The sequence below is a fragment of the Pseudophryne corroboree genome, chromosome 3 (genome assembly GCF_028390025.1).
Source record: "Pseudophryne corroboree isolate aPseCor3 chromosome 3, aPseCor3.hap2, whole genome shotgun sequence".
Classification (NCBI taxonomy): domain Eukaryota; kingdom Metazoa; phylum Chordata; class Amphibia; order Anura; family Myobatrachidae; genus Pseudophryne; species Pseudophryne corroboree.
In genome coordinates, this window is record NC_086446.1 from 749,539,428 (window position 1) to 749,555,508 (window position 16,081).

At 47.0% G+C, this 16,081-nt stretch overlaps 1 protein-coding gene across 1 annotated transcript in view; it reads right to left on the reverse strand.

Moving 5' to 3' along the window:
* HOGA1 (4-hydroxy-2-oxoglutarate aldolase 1) overlaps positions 1-16,081 on the reverse strand; it is a 94,662-nt gene that overhangs the window by 18,483 nt on the left and 60,098 nt on the right. The window contains exon 6 of the mRNA XM_063962335.1: positions 13,025-13,158. Within this exon, the coding sequence (XP_063818405.1) occupies positions 13,025-13,158 (134 nt within the window). The remainder of the gene's footprint in view (positions 1-13,024; positions 13,159-16,081) is intronic.

A 16,081-nucleotide genomic window follows, 5' to 3' on the forward strand; every position in this document is an offset into this window, starting at 1 on the left:
AGGGAGACGTCGGTAAGGCAGACTTTAGGAAACGGCGGGGGGGAGACGTCTCGAATTCCAATTTGTACCCCTGAGATACCACCTGAAGGATCCAGGGGTCCACTAGTGAGTGAGCCCACTGCGCGCTGAAATTCTTGAGACGGGCCCCCACCGTGCCTGAGTCCGCTTGTAGAGCCCCAGCGTCATGCTGAGGACTTGGCAGAAGCGGGAGAGGGCTTCTGTTCCTGGGAACTGGCTGTTTGCTGCAGCCTTTTTCCTCTCCCTCTGCCACGGGGCAGAAATGAGGAGCCTTTTGCCCGCTTGCCCTTATGGGGCCGAAAGGACTGCGCCTGATAATACGGCGTCTTCTTATGTTGAGAGGCTACCTGGGGTAAAAATGTGGATTTCCCAGCAGTTGCCGTGGACACTAGGTCCGATAGACCTACCCCAAATAACTCCTCCCCTTTATAAGGCAATACTTCCATATGCCTTTTGGAATCAGCATCACCTGACCACTGCCGCGTCCATAACCCTCTTCTGGCAGATATGGACAGCGCACTTACTCTTGATGCCAGTCGGCAAATATCCCTCTGTGCATCACGCATATATAAAAATGCATCTTTTAAATGCTCTATAGTCAGTAATATACTGTCCCTATCCAGGGTATCAATATTTTCAGTCAGGGAATCCGACCAAGCCACCCCAGCACTGCACATCCAGGCTGAGGCGATTGCTGGTCGCAGTATAACACCCGTGTGAGTGTATATACATTTTAGGATATTCTCCTGCTTTCTCAGCAGGTTCCTTAAGGGCGGCCGTATCAGGAGACGGTAGTGCCACCTGTTTAGACAAGCGTGTGAGCGCTTTATCCACCCTAGGGGGTGTTTCCCAACGTGCCCTATCCTCTGGCGGGAAGGGGTATGATGCCAATAACCTTTTAGGAATTATCAGTTTTTTATCGGGAGAAACCCACGCTTCATCACACACTTCATTTAATTCCTCAGATGCAGGAAAAACTACAGGTAGTTTTTTCTCACCAAATATAATACCCTTTTTAGTGGTACTTGTACTATCAGAAATGTGTAAAACATTTTTCATTGCCTCAATCATGTAACGTGTGGCCCTACTGGAAGTCACATTCGTCTCTTCATCGTCGACACTGGAGTCAGTATCCGTGTCGGCGTCTGTATCTGCCATCTGAGGTAGCGGGCGTTTTAAAGCCCCTGATGGTCTTTGAGACGCCTGGACAGGCACAAGCTGAGTAGCCGGCTGTCTCATGTCATCAACCGTCTTTTGTAAAGAGCTGACACTTTCACGTAATTCCTTCCATAAGCCCATCCACTCAGGTGTCGACTCCCTAGGGGGTGACATCTCCATTATAGGCAATTGCTCCGCCTTCACATCATTTTCCTCCTCATACATGTCGACACAGTCGTACCGACACACAGCACACACACAGGGAATGCTCTGATAGAGGACCGGACCCCACTAGCCCTTTGGGGAGACAGAGGGAGAGTATGCCAGCACACACCAGAGCGCTATATATATATATGTTGGGATAACACTATACAGAGTGTTTTTCCCCTTATAGCTGCTGTTTATATTATACTGCGCCTAATTAGTGCCCCCCCCCCCCCCTCTTGTTTTACCCTTTTCTGTAGTGCAGGACTGCAGGGGAGAGTCAGGGAGACGTCCTTCCAGTGGAGCTGTGAGGGAAAATGGCGCCAGTGTGCTGAGGAGATAGGCTCCGCCCCCTTCTCGGCTGACTTTTCTCCCGCTTTTTTCAGGAATCTGGCAGGGGTTAATATACATCCATATAGCCCTGGGGGTTATATGTGATGTATTTTAGCCAGCCAAGGTGTTCATATTGCTGCTCAGGGCGCCCCCCCCCCAGCGCCCTGCACCCATCAGTGACCGGAGCGTGTGGTGTGCATGAGAAGCAATGGCGCACAGCTGCAGTGCTGTGCGCTACCTTGGTGAAGACTGATGTCTTCTGCCGCCGATTTTCCGGACTTCTTCGTGCTTCTGGCTCTGTAAGGGGGCCGGCGGCGCGGCTCTGGGACCGGACTCCGAGGCTGGGCCTGTGTTCGGTCCCTCTGGAGCTAATGGTGTTCAGTAGCCTAAGAAGCCCAAGCTGGCTGCAAGCAGGCAGGTTCGCTTCTTCTCCCCTTAGTCCCTCGATGCAGTGAGCCTGTTGCCAGCAGGTCTCACTGAAAATAAAAAACCTAAAACTAACTTTTCCTAAGAAGCTCAGGAGAGCCCCCTAGATTGCACCCAGCTCGGTCGGGCACAAAAATATAACTGAGGCTTGGAGGAGGGTCATAGGGGGAGGAGCCAGTGCACACCAGGTAGTCCTAAAGCTTTTCTTTTGTGCCCAGTCTCCTGTGGAGCCGCTATTCCCCATGGTCCTTACGGAGTGCCCAGCATTTACTAGGACGTCAGAGAAAACAAAATGTTTGTTTAAAGTATTCCTGAGACATAAAAGTACATTTTTAGCAAGAAGTATTATACAAGTGTTTGTTCTTTGAGCAATTACCCATCTTCACTTCTGTACATCACATACAGCTGTATTTACAGAGCAATTCCAGAGTCTGCCTGGATCATATAAAGACAATGATGAAGAACACGCCAGAACGGTATGGCATGTATATTTACAGTATGGATGGTTGCAGGAGGGCGTGTACAAACAAGTACAGAAGTCGTTAGAAGGTGGAAAGCCCCTACATAAACACTACACGTTAGATAAATGTAAAATCTAGTAAAACAGCGGCAAAGCCAATCCCTGCAGCGACAGCTAATCCCTATTCTGTCCCCGTCTCCTCAGCAGGCAGAATGACCCCGTCAGGTTGTCATATCTCCCCTCACAAGCAGAACTCACCGGCCACGTTATTTTACCAGGATGGCTGCCAGAGGGACAGCTGCACATTACTTAACGATCTGCCAGTCCTGCTGCCAAACGGGCGCCATCCTGGTCCTGTACAGATCTGAAACTGTCTTAAGGTTGTTGAAGGCACAAATAACGTGCTATGGCCGTGGTTCCCAAACGTGGTTGTCAGGGCACCACAACAGTCCAGGTTTTAAGGATATCCATGCTTAGGTACAGGGGACTTTGATTATACCACCTGTGCGCAAGCAGGGATATCCTTAAAACCTGGACTGTTGGGGTGCCTTGAGGACGGCGTTCGGGAACCACTGTGCTATGGAGCTGTAAGAAGGGGGACAGTCACAAAATTTTCACCGGAAGTTTTGTTTTTGCTTTTTCAGTGCCACGTCCCTTCACTTTACAGCACGTTGGACACTTTCAGATATGTATACATGGTGTAGGCTTCATCAGCACTTTGTATCCCGCTGGGGCAATGGGGGTCATTCCGAGTTGATCGCACGAAACAACTTTTTGCTGCTCGTGCGATCAACTAGACGCCGCCTATGGGGAAGTGTATTTTAGCATAGCAGGGCTGCGATTGCTTGTGCAGCCCTGCTATGCTAAAAAAGTTTTGTGCAGAACAAGACCAGCCCTGCAGTTACTTACCCTGTGCGATGGATCCAGCAATTAAGGTCCCAGAATTGATGTCAGACATCCGCCCTCCAAACGCCTGGACACGCCTGCGTTCGGATCTCCACGCCCGGAAAACGGTGAGTTGACGCCCCGGAACGCCTTCCTCCTGTCAATCTTCTTGCGGTCGCTGCTGCGAGCACTTTCTTCGTACGTGCCGTCGCTGCTGTTGCCGGGCAAGGACGCGCCTGCGCAATGCGGCCGCCGTGCATGCGCAGTTCCGACCCATTCGCACCGCTGCGATGAACCGCAGCATGCGAACGGGTGGGCATGACCCCCCATGTTCCTGCGTCTCCCTCCTACCGCTGTGACTTGCCAGGATACCACTGTATCCCATCTGCGCAATATAAATCCACAGCAAGAATCCAGCCCCAATTGAGAGAGTGTTTAAAGGTTTATTATGGAGTAAATAAATAAAAACTATGAAGAGCTAGGGGAGTAGAATACTCTGGGGAAGGCAGATTAGAGAAAAGCCGGAGGGTAGGTACATCAGTGTATCACTGTGGCGTTTGCAGAGGTCGCTGTTGGAAGATCTGGAACTCATTGGAAAGCGACATATAGTAGGAAAATGCTAAAAATGTCACACATCTCAGACCTGGCTAAGACTTGGGGGTCTATTCATGTAGCAGAGAAAAGCCAGGCTTGGCGGAAAACAGGGCTTTACTCGACTTCCTGCTATTCACGGAGAAGGTTACCATGGAGAAGTCCCTGCATTGAGCTTCCCTGACATCTCCGCACCGAAGTTCAGGTTGCGCCATCCTGAGATGGTGAACCTGAACTCCATGGAGAAGCAGAACACAGAGCTTTACGTTTCTTCATGGATTGCACTCAACATACAAAAGTATGGTGATGCGATTCAGGCACAGAGCGGGAGTGCCGGTGGAGAAGTCAGTGCCATCCATGAAGAAACGGAAAGCTCGGAAGGGAAGCTCAATGCTTCCTGCTCGCCACCTGACGCTAGCTCCGCCCCTTGACCTCCCAGCGGCCTGCCGGGAGCACAGTCAGCCGCTTGTGCAGGCGGGATGCGCCGGCTTCCATGTAGTGAGCGCTGGACAAAACTAAACTGCATCCCTGGACCCCTGGTTTCCGCAGCTCATTGTCGGAGAGGTGAGTATACGTGAATTGCTACTTATCTAAGTTATATATCGCTCCTATATCACTTCTAAGCCATATATCGCTCCTATATCGCTTCTAAGCCATATATCGCTCCTATATCGCTTCTAAGCTATATATCGCTCCTATATCGCTTCTAAGCCATATATCGCTCCTATATCGCTTCTAAGCTATATATCGCTCCTATATCGCTTCTAAGCTATATATCGCTCCTATATCGCTTCTAAGCCATATATTGCTCCTATATCGCTTCTAAGCTATATATCGCTCCTATATCGCTTCTAAGCCATATATCGCTCCTATGCTATATATCGCTTCTAAGCCATATATCGCTGCTATATATCGCTCCTATGCTATATAACGCTCCTATATCGCTTCTAAGCCATATATCGCTCCTATATCGCTTCTAAGCTATATATCGCTCCTATGCTATATAACGCTCCTATATCGCTTCTAAGCTATATATCGCTCCGCTCCTATATCACTTCTAAGCTATGTATCGCTCCTATGCTATATATCGCTCTTATATCGCTTCTAAGCCATATATCGCTCCTATATCGCTTCTAAGCTATATATCGCTCCTATGCTATATAACGCTCCTATATCGCTTCTAAGCCATATACCGCTCCTATATCGCTTCTAAGCCATATATCGCTCCTATATCGCTCCTATGCTATATAACGCTCCTATATAGCTTCTAAGCCATATATCGCTCCTATATCGCTTCTAAGCTATATATCGCTCCTATATCGCTCCTATGCTATATAACGCTCCTATATCGCTTCTAAGCCATATATCGCTCCTATATCGTTCTAAGCCATATATCGCTCCTATATCGCTTCTAAGCTATATATCGCTCCTATATCGCTCCTATGCTATATAACGCTCCTATATCGCTTCTAAGCCATATATCGCTCCTATATCGCTTCTAAGCCATATATCGCTCCTATATCGCTTCTAAGCTATATATCGCTCCTATATCGCTTCTAAGCCATATATTGCTCCTATTTCTCTATCGTCCTAAGTGGATGCTGGGGTTCCTGAAAGGACCATGGGGAATAGCGGCTCCGCAGGAGACAGGGCACAAAAAAGTAAAGCTTTACTAGGTCAGGTGGTGTGCACTGGCTCCTCCCCCTATGACCCTCCTCCAGACTCCAGTTAGATTTTGTGCCCGAACGAGAAGGGTGCAATCTAGGTGGCTCTCCTAAAGAGCTGCTTAGAGAAAGTTTAGTTTAGGTTTTTTTCTTTACAGTGAGTCCTGCTGGCAACAGGATCACTGCAACGTGGGACTTAGGGGGAAAGTAGTAAACTCACCTGCATGCAGAGTGGATTTGCTGCTTGGCTACTGGACACCATTAGCTCCAGAGGGATCGAACACAGGCCCAGCCGTGGAGTCCGGTCCCGGAGCCGCGCCGCCGACCCCCTTGCAGATGCTGAAGCGTGAAGAGGTCCGGAAACCGGCGGCTGAAGACTCCTCAGTCTTCATAAGGTAGCGCACAGCACTGCAGCTGTGCGCCATTTTCCTCTCAGCACACTTCACTGGGCAGTCACTGAGGGTGCAGAGCGCTGGGGGGGGGCGCTCTGAGAGGCAAATATAAACCTTATACAAGGCTAAAAATACCTCACATATAGCCCATAGGGGCTATATGGAGATATTTAACCCCTGCCTGACTGGAAAAATAGCGGGAGAAGAACCCGCCGAAAAAGGGGCGGGGCCTATCTCCTCAGCACACGGCGCCATTTTCTGTCACAGCTCCGCTGGTCAGAACGGCTCCCAGGTCTCTCCCCTGCACTGCACTACAGAAACAGGGTAAAACAGAGAGGGGGGGCACATTAATGGCTATATATATATATATATTAAAGCAGCTATAAGGGAGCACTTAATATAAGGATATCCCTTGTATATATAGCGCTTTGTGGTGTGTGCTGGCAGACTCTCCCTCTGTCTCCCCAAAAGGGCTAGTGGGTCCTGTCTTCATTAGAGCATTCCCTGTGAGTTTGCGGTGTGTGTCGGTACGTGGTGTCGACATGTATGAGGACGATATTGGTGTGGAGGCGGAGCAATTGCCAAATATGCAGATGTCACCCCCCAGGGGGTCGACACCAGAATGGATGCCTTTATTTGTGGAATTACGTGATGGTTTATCTTCCCTTAAACAGTCAGTTGAGGACATGAGGCGGCCGGACAATCAATTAATGCCTGTACAGGCGCCTCAAACACCGTCAGGGGCTGTAAAACGCCCTTTGCCTCAGTCGGTCGACACAGAACCAGACACGGGCACTGATTCCAGTGACGACGGTAGAAATTCAAACGTATTTTCCAGTAGGGCCACACGTTATATGATTTTGGCAATGAAGGAGACGTTACATTTAGCTGATACTACAGATACCGTAAAACAGGGTATTATGTATGGTGTGAAAAAACTACAAACAGTTTTTCCTGAATCAGAAGAATTAAATGACGTGTGTGATGAAGCGTGGGTTGCTCCTGATAAAAAGTTGATAATTTCAAAAAAGTTATTGGCATTATACCCTTTCCCGCCAGAGGTTAGGGCGCGCTGGGAAACACCCCCTAAGGTGGACAAGGCGCTCACACGCTTATCCAAACAAGTGGCGTTACCCTCTCCTGAGACGGCCGCACTTAAGGATCCATCAGATAGAAAGATGGAAGTTATTCAAAAGAATATATACACACATGCAGGTGTTATACTACGACCAGCTATAGCAACTGCCTGGATGTGCAGTGCTGGAGTAGTTTGGTCAGAATCCCTGATTGAAAATATTGATACCCTAGATAGGGACAATGTTTTACTGTCGTTAGAACAAATAAAGGATGCATTTATCTATATGCGTGATGCACAGAGGGATATTTGCACACTGGCATCTCGGATGAGTGCTATGTCCATTTCAGCCAGAAGAGCCTTATGGACACGACAGTGGACAGGCGATGCGGATTCAAAACGTCACATGGAGGTTTTGCCGTATAAAGGGGAGGAGTTATTTGGAGTTGGTCTATCAGACTTGGTGGCCACGGCTACTGCCGGGAAATCCACTTTTTTACCTCAAGTCACTCCCCAACAGAGAAAGGCACCGACCTTTCAACCGCAGCCTTTTCGCTCCTACAAAAATAAGAGAGCAAAGGGCTTGTCGTACCTGCCACGAGGCAGAGGAAGAGGGAAGAGACACCAACAGGCAGCTCCTTCCCAGGAACAGAAGCCCTCCCCGGCTCCTGCAAAAACCTCAGCATGACGCTGGGGCCTCTCAAGCGGACTCGGGGACAGTGGGGGGCCGTCTCAAAAATTACAGCGCGCAGTGGGCTCACTCGCGGGTAGACCCCTGGATCCTGCAGATAATATCTCAGGGGTACAGGTTGGAATTAGAGACGGATCCTCCTCATCGTTTCCTGAAGTCTGCCTTACCAACCGTCTCTTCCGAAAGGGAGAGGGTGTTGGAAGCCATTCACAAGCTGTACGCTCAGCAGGTGATAGTCAAAGTACCCCTATTACAACAAGGAAAGGGGTATTATTCCACTCTATTTGTGGTACCGAAGCCGGATGGCTCGGTAAGGCCTATTCTAAATCTGAAGTCCTTGAACCTCTACATAAAAAAGTTCAAGTTCAAGATGGAGTCACTCAGAGCACTGATAGCGAACCTGGAAGAAGGGGACTTTATGGTATCCTTGGACATCAAGGATGCGTATCTACACGTTCCGATTTACCCCGCACACCAGGGGTACCTCAGGTTCATTGTTCAAAACTGTCACTATCAGTTTCAGACGCTGCCGTTCGGATTGTCCACGGCGCCTCGGGTCTTTACCAAGGTAATGGCCGAGATGATGATTCTTCTTCGAAGAAAAGGCGTATTAGTTATCCCATACTTGGACGATCTCCTAATAAGGGCAAGGTCCAGAGAACAGCTGGAGACAGCTTTAGCACTATCTCAAGAGGTGCTAAGACAACACGGGTGGATTCTGAATATTCCAAAATCCCATTTAATCCCGACAACTCGTCTGCTGTTCCTAGGAATGATTCTGGACACGGTTCAGAAAAAGGTTTTCCTTCCAGAGGAAAAAGCCAAGGAGTTATCCGATCTGGTCAGGAACCTCCTAAAACCAGGAAAAGTGTCAGTACATCAATGCACAAGAGTCCTGGGAAAAATGGTGGCTTCTTACGAAGCAATTCCATTCGGCAGATTCCATGCAAGAATATTCCAAAGGGATCTGTTGGACAAATGGTCAGGGTCGCATCTGCAGATGCACCTGCGAATAACCCTGTCACCAAAGACAAGGGTGTCACTTCTGTGGTGGTTGCAGAAGGCTCACCTATTAGAAGGCCGCAGATTCGGCATTCAGGATTGGATCCTGGTGACCACGGACGCCAGCCTGAGAGGCTGGGGAGCAGTCACACAAGGAAGAAACTTCCAGGGAGTATGGACGAGTCTGGAAAAGTCTCTTCACATAAAAAGCCGGTGTTGATTCAGTCGGACAACATCACGGCGGTCGCCCATGTAAACAGGCAGGGCGGCACAAGAAGCAGGAGTGCAATGGCAGAAGCTGCCAAGATTCTTCGCTGGGCGGAGAATCACGTGATAGCACTGTCAGCAGTGTTCATCCCGGGCGTGGACAACTGGGAAGCAGACTTCCTCAGCAGACACGATCTTCATCCGGGAGAGTGGGGTCTACATCCAGAAGTCTTCAACATGTTAATAGACCGTTGGGAAAGACCAATTGTAGACATGATGGCGTCTCGCCTCAACAAGAAACTGGACAAATATTGCGCCAGGTCAAGAGATCCACAGGCAATAGCTGTGGACGCACTGGTAACTCCTTGGGTGTACCAGTCAGTGTATGTGTTTCCTCCTCTGCCGCTCATACCAAAGGTATTGAAGATCATACGGCAAAGAAGAGTAAGAACAATACTAGTGGTTCCGGATTGGCCGAGAAGGACTTGGTATCCGGAACTTCAAGAGATGCTCACGGACGAACCGTGGCCTCTACCTCTGAGAAGGGACCTGCTACAGCAGGGTCCCTGTCTTTTTCAAGACTTACCGCGGCTGCGTTTGACGGCATGGCGGTTGAACGCCAGATCCTAAAAGGGAAAGGCATTCCAGAAGAAGTCATTCCTACCTTGATTAAGGCACGGAAGGAAGTCACCGTGAAACATTATCACCGCATTTGGCGAAAATATGTAGCGTGGTGCGAGGATCGGAGGGTTCCGACGGAGGAATTCCAACTGGGTCGTTTCCTACATTTCCTGCAATCAGGATTATCTATGGGTCTCAAATTGGGATCCATTAAGGTTCAAATTTCGGCCCTGTCAATATTCTTCCAAAAAGAATTGGCCTCTGTCCCTGAGGTCCAGACTTTTGTCAAGGGAGTACTGCATATACAGCCTCCTGTGGTGCCTCCGGTGGCACCGTGGGATCTAAATGTAGTTTTAGATTTCCTCAAATCCCATTGGTTTGAACCATTGAAAAAGGTGGATTTGAAATATCTCACATTGAAAGTGACTATGTTACTAGCCCTGGCATCTGCCAGGAGAGTATCTGAATTGGCGGCTTTATCTTATAAAAGTCCTTATCTAATCTTCCATTCGGATAGGGCAGAACTGCGGACTCGTCCGCATTTTCTCCCTAAAGTGGTATCAGCATTTCATCTGAACCAACCTATTGTGGTGCCTGCGGCCACTAGCGACTTGGAGGACTCCAAGTTGTTGGACGTTGTCAGAGCCTTAAAAATATACATTGCAAGGACGGCTGGAGTCAGAAAATCTGACTCGCTGTTTATATTGTATGCACCCAACAAGTTGGGCGCACCTGCTTCTAAGCAGTCGATTGCTCGTTGGATTTGTAACACAATTCAACTTGCACATTCTGTGGCAGGCCTGCCACAGCCTAAAACTGTAAAAGCCCACTCCACAAGGAAGGTGGGCTCATCTTGGGCGGCTGCCCGAGGGGTCTCGGCATTACAACTCTGCCGAGCAGCTACGTGGTCGGGGGAGAACACGTTTGTAAAATTTTACAAATTTGATACCCTGGCAAAGGAGGACCTGGAGTTCTCTCATTCGGTGCTGCAGAGTCATCCGCACTCTCCCGCCCGTTTGGGAGCTTTGGTATAATCCCCATGGTCCTTTCAGGAACCCCAGCATCCACTTAGGACGATAGAGAAAATAAGAATTTACTTACCGATAATTCTATTTCTCGGAGTCCGTAGTGGATGCTGGGCGCCCATCCCAAGTGCGGATTATCTGCAATACTTGTACATAGTTATTGTTAACTAATTCGGGTTATTGTTAAGGAGCCATCTTTAAGAGGCCCTTTCTGTTGTCATACTGTTAACTGGGTTTAGATCACAAGTTGTACGGTGTGATTGGTGTGGCTGGTATGAGTCTTACCCGGGATTCAAAATGCCTCCCTTATTGTGTATGCTCGTCCGGGCACAGTACCTAACTGGAGTCTGGAGGAGGGTCATAGGGGGAGGAGCCAGTGCACACCACCTGACCTAGTAAAGCTTTACTTTTTTGTGCCCTGTCTCCTGCGGAGCCGCTATTCCCCATGGTCCTTTCAGGAACCCCAGCATCCACTACGGACTCCGAGAAATAGAATTATCGGTAAGTAAATTCTTATTATCGCTTCTAAGCTATATATCGCTCCTATATCGCTTCTAAGCCATATATCGCTCCTATGCTATATATCGCTTCTAAGCCATATATCGCTCCTATATCGCTTCTAAGCTATATATCGCTCCTATGCTATATAACGCTCCTATATCGCTTCTAAGCCATATATCGCTCCTATATCGCTTCTAAGCTATATATCGCTCCTATGCTATATAACGCTCCTATATCGCTTCTAAGCTATATATCGCTCCGCTCCTATATCACTTCTAAGCTATGTATCGCTCCTATGCTATATATCGCTCTTATATCGCTTCTAAGCCATATATCGCTCCTATATCGCTTCTAAGCTATATATCGCTCCTATGCTATATAACGCTCCTATATCGCTTCTAAGCCATATATCGCTCCTATATCGCTTCTAAGCCATATATCGCTCCTATATCGCTCCTATGCTATATAACGCTCCTATATAGCTTCTAAGCCATATATCGCTCCTATATCGCTTCTAAGCTATATATCGCTCCTATATCGCTCCTATGCTATATAACGCTCCTATATCGCTTCTAAGCCATATATCGCTCCTATATCGCTTCTAAGCCATATATCGCTCCTATATCGCTTCTAAGCTATATATCGCTCCTATATCGCTTCTAAGCCATATATCGCTCCTATATCGCTTCTAAGCCATATATCGCTCCTATATCGCTTCTAAGCTATATATCGCTCCTATGCTATATAACGCTCCTATATCGCTTCTAAGCCATATATCGCTCCTATATCGCTTCTAAGCCATATATCGCTCCTAGATCGCTCCTATGCTATATAACGCTCCTATATAGCTTCTAAGCCATATATCGCTCCTATATCGCTTCTAAGCTATATATCGCTCCTATATCGCTTCTAAGCTATATATCGCTCCTATGCTATATAACGCTCCTATATCGCTTCTAAGCTACTGTATATATCGCTCCTATATCGCTTCTATGCTATATATCGCTCCTATGCTATATATCGCTCCTATATCGCTTCTAAGCTATATAACGCTCCTATATCGCTTCTAAGCTATATATCGCTCCTATATCGCTTCTAAGCTATATATCGCTCCTATGCTATATATCGCTCCTATATCGCTTCTAAGCTATATATCGCTCCTATGCTATATAACGCTCCTATATCGCTTCTAAGCCATATATCGCTTCTAAGCTATATATCGCTCCTATGCTATATATTGCTCCTATATCGCTTCTAAGCTATATATCGCTCCTATGCTATATATCGCTCCTATATCGCTTCTAAGCTATATATGGCTCCTATGCTATATATCGCTCCTATATCGCTTCTAAGCTATATATCGCTCCTATATCGCTTCTAAGCTATATATGGCTTCTATGCTATATATCGCTTCTAAGCTATATATCGCTCCTATGCTATATAAGGCTCCTATATCGCTTCTAGTTGGAGACTGGTTGGCTAGTACTTTACCTCCGTCCACTTTATCTCTCTCCAAGGCTTAGTACATACACCCCTATGTCTCATGCCTATACCGGTGTCTGTCTTTGGCGTATTATGCCGCAATCCGTGAGATCCGTGCGCACTGTGACTTAAATGCAACTCAATCAGGCCCCTTACGACTAACAAGGCATGCTGGCTATTGTAGTCTCTACTACTGAAGTAGTAGCAAGCCGCATGTTCTTGCTTTCACCCACAAACACAATAGCAAAGACATGTGAATGACCCTGCGACCTTCAGAATGAATACTTACAGCAGCGTTTGGTTCGATCAGTCGATACTGCAACGCCCTGGCTTTGGCCCACTGTGCATTTACACACATTCTCTCCAACTCGCACAGCTGGGCACCAAGTACATTAGCTAGAGCACAGATCCCTCCAACTGCACCTGTAGCACAAGAGAGAGGGAGACAATCAGGGCTCGGACAGACTGGTACGCCCTGCGTGAAATAAGTCACCCAGCAGTTTGAAGACCATATTAAAAGGCACAACATCACAACTAATAGGGCGGGATGTACTAAGCGGAAAATGCGGTAAACTCCCTGTTTACCGCATTTTCCTGATGTACTAACCCCCGGCCGGCCGGCAGGACAGCGCAGTGGCGTACGTCCATAGAAGCCTATGGGCTTCTCTCCGCGGCGCTGTGTGAGGGATTTCGATCGGATCCCTCCCAGCATGCCCTGCGGCCGCCCCCGTCGCCCTGCGCATGCGCAGACTGACTCCTGGGGCCGAATCCCGGAAGTCAGGCTGCCGCTGCGCATCGCGGAGGACAGCTCTTATCGGAAGAGCTGTCCTCCGCAATGCTGATCGCATATGTTAGTACATATGCGATCAGCATCGTGGCGCAGGGCGGCGATGTACATTAGTACATCCCGCACATAGTGTTTTGCATTGAATATAAGGAAGGAAGTGCACAACTAGGGGGTCAATCCAATTAGGTGCGAGTGGCCGTTTTCTCTGCGAATTCACATTGCAAACTCATTTTGCAATCCAATCAGAAACTCACATTGGACCAGGCCGAGTAAACTCGCATTGAGAGTGAGAGATGGTAGGGCAAAATCCTTACTTTAAGGTTAAAATGTTGGGACACCGTGCAGTACCCCTTAGACACCACCCTAATGACTAATTAGGCAATTGGAAGTTTTCAATTAGCTTAATTAGTCCAATAAATGCATGTCATTTCTGGGGGTTTCAAGAAAATATCCTCAAATTTTCCAAAAATCAACTTTTTCGTTGCTTTATGTACTCCAAATTTAAAGGGGATCCGGTCTCTAGGTGGACAGTAACTAGGTCGACACTATCTAGGTCGACCACTATTGGTCGACAGGGTCTCTAGGCCGACATGTTCTAGGTCGACAGGTCAAACGGTCGACATGAGTTTTTCACGATTTTTTTATTTTTTTGAACCTTTTCATAATTAACGATCCACGTGGACTACGATTGAAGTGAGCCATGTGAGGAGACACGGTGCACTAATTGGGGTTCCCGGTCACTCTACGAAGAAAATGACACAAAAAAAAACCATAAAAAAATTAATGTCGACCTTTTGACCTGTCGACCTAGACCCTGTCAATCTACAGACCCTGTCGACCTAGTTACTGTCGGCCAATAGTGGTCGACCTAGACACTGTCGACCTAGTTACTATCTACCTTCCATACCACACCCATTTAGAGGGTCTTAATTGAAAAAAATTGCTTTTTATATTTTATTTCCATTTTTTTTAAAGTCACCTCAAAGTACCCCCCCCCCCCCCAAAAAAAAATAATTCCTATTTATTTTGGATTTTTCATTTTTTTTCCGTATGAAAGTAAATGAAAAATGTTGCTTTTTAGCATTTAAAAAAAATATAAACGCAAAAAATCAGCCATGTAACACCATTTAAAAATCTCCGGTACTTTCCTTCTGACCACTAACATCCTTCTGTATGATTCTGCAAAGAAAATTGACATTTCTGTGTCGCATATGGCTGCCATTTCACAACCAACCCCCCCCCCCTTCCCCCGCTGCAAATAGGCATTTTTTATTCGATTGGAGAATTCTCGGTATTGCGCAGTCCTGCGAATGTCTGTGAGTTTCACGAAACAACTGGTAACTCGCACCCAATAGGACTGACCCCTAGAAAGGAAACTAAAAACTTTCATACAGATGCAATGAATGGAGTCCTACTAAATACATGGAATGTGCAGTCATCACATATATAAAAGAAAGTGTTCTGTCACTAACTCTATAGGTGGCATCTTCACGGACGTTTGCACAGACACCAGAGGGATTGTCTGCTGAGTGTAGGGGAGAGGTGCACGGAGAGATGATCAAACAAGGTATTTGGCGTTTACAAGCGCTCAGCCAGCTGCATGTCTTCCCCGCTGTGCTGTAAACCCTATCACCCTGCAGCGTCAAGTAAGTTCTAAGTGAAGTTCATGTAGGGCAAGGCCCTGGAGTGTTTATTTCAGTAACTGTAAAATACAATAAAGCACTTGAAGTCTGGCCTCAGCTGTTCGCAGTTTGTCACGGTGACCTCAGGATCAGGCAGAATTATGTCGAGGCCTCTAATATTCACAGATCCATCATCTTAGTAATGCCAAGTGATTTCCAGCTACATTTACAAACACATTTATCATGCTTTTCTCAAAACCGACCTAGGGCAGGTAGAGAGGATCTCACCCTTCCCCGGTGTGGGGTTTCTACAGGCTCCAGTCACCCCATTAATATTTTACAACATCATTTAATGCAGATTATAAAATGAATGAAAATATGAGGCACTTATTTAGTATTAAAGGCTAGTAAACAAGACACAGTACAGCAGCAATCTGTTTTTTTTTACTGAAATAACCTTTTAAACATGTCATTTAAACTTTTTTTTTTACCTCCTATATATCAATATCTCTTTTTCAAATTCTCCTTGGATGGAAAACAAATATGGCTGCCAGACACAGACCGGCTGCTACACTGACACGGTCCTCAGGAAGGAGAAGGTGGGAGGAGATCAGAGTGTACAGAAAAGGGGGCATTTTAAAGACTCGCTGCTGATTACATTATGTGCCATGTGACTGTGGTTTCCATGGTAGTCACAACATTGAGCACAATTATCACTCAAAAACAGCTTCAAGCAGAAAACCAAGGAAAAATGGTAACTATCAAGCTGTTTCTTATAGTCTGCAACAGTGATTTGCGTTCTAAAAAAATGGAATGGCAGCTTTCATTTGATTCTTTGTGCCTGGATAATTCAATCTTTGTGTATTAGAAACCTTCTCATTTCAGCACAAGAAAGATAACACCACACAAAAAAAACAAAACGTGTGTTGTACTCTCA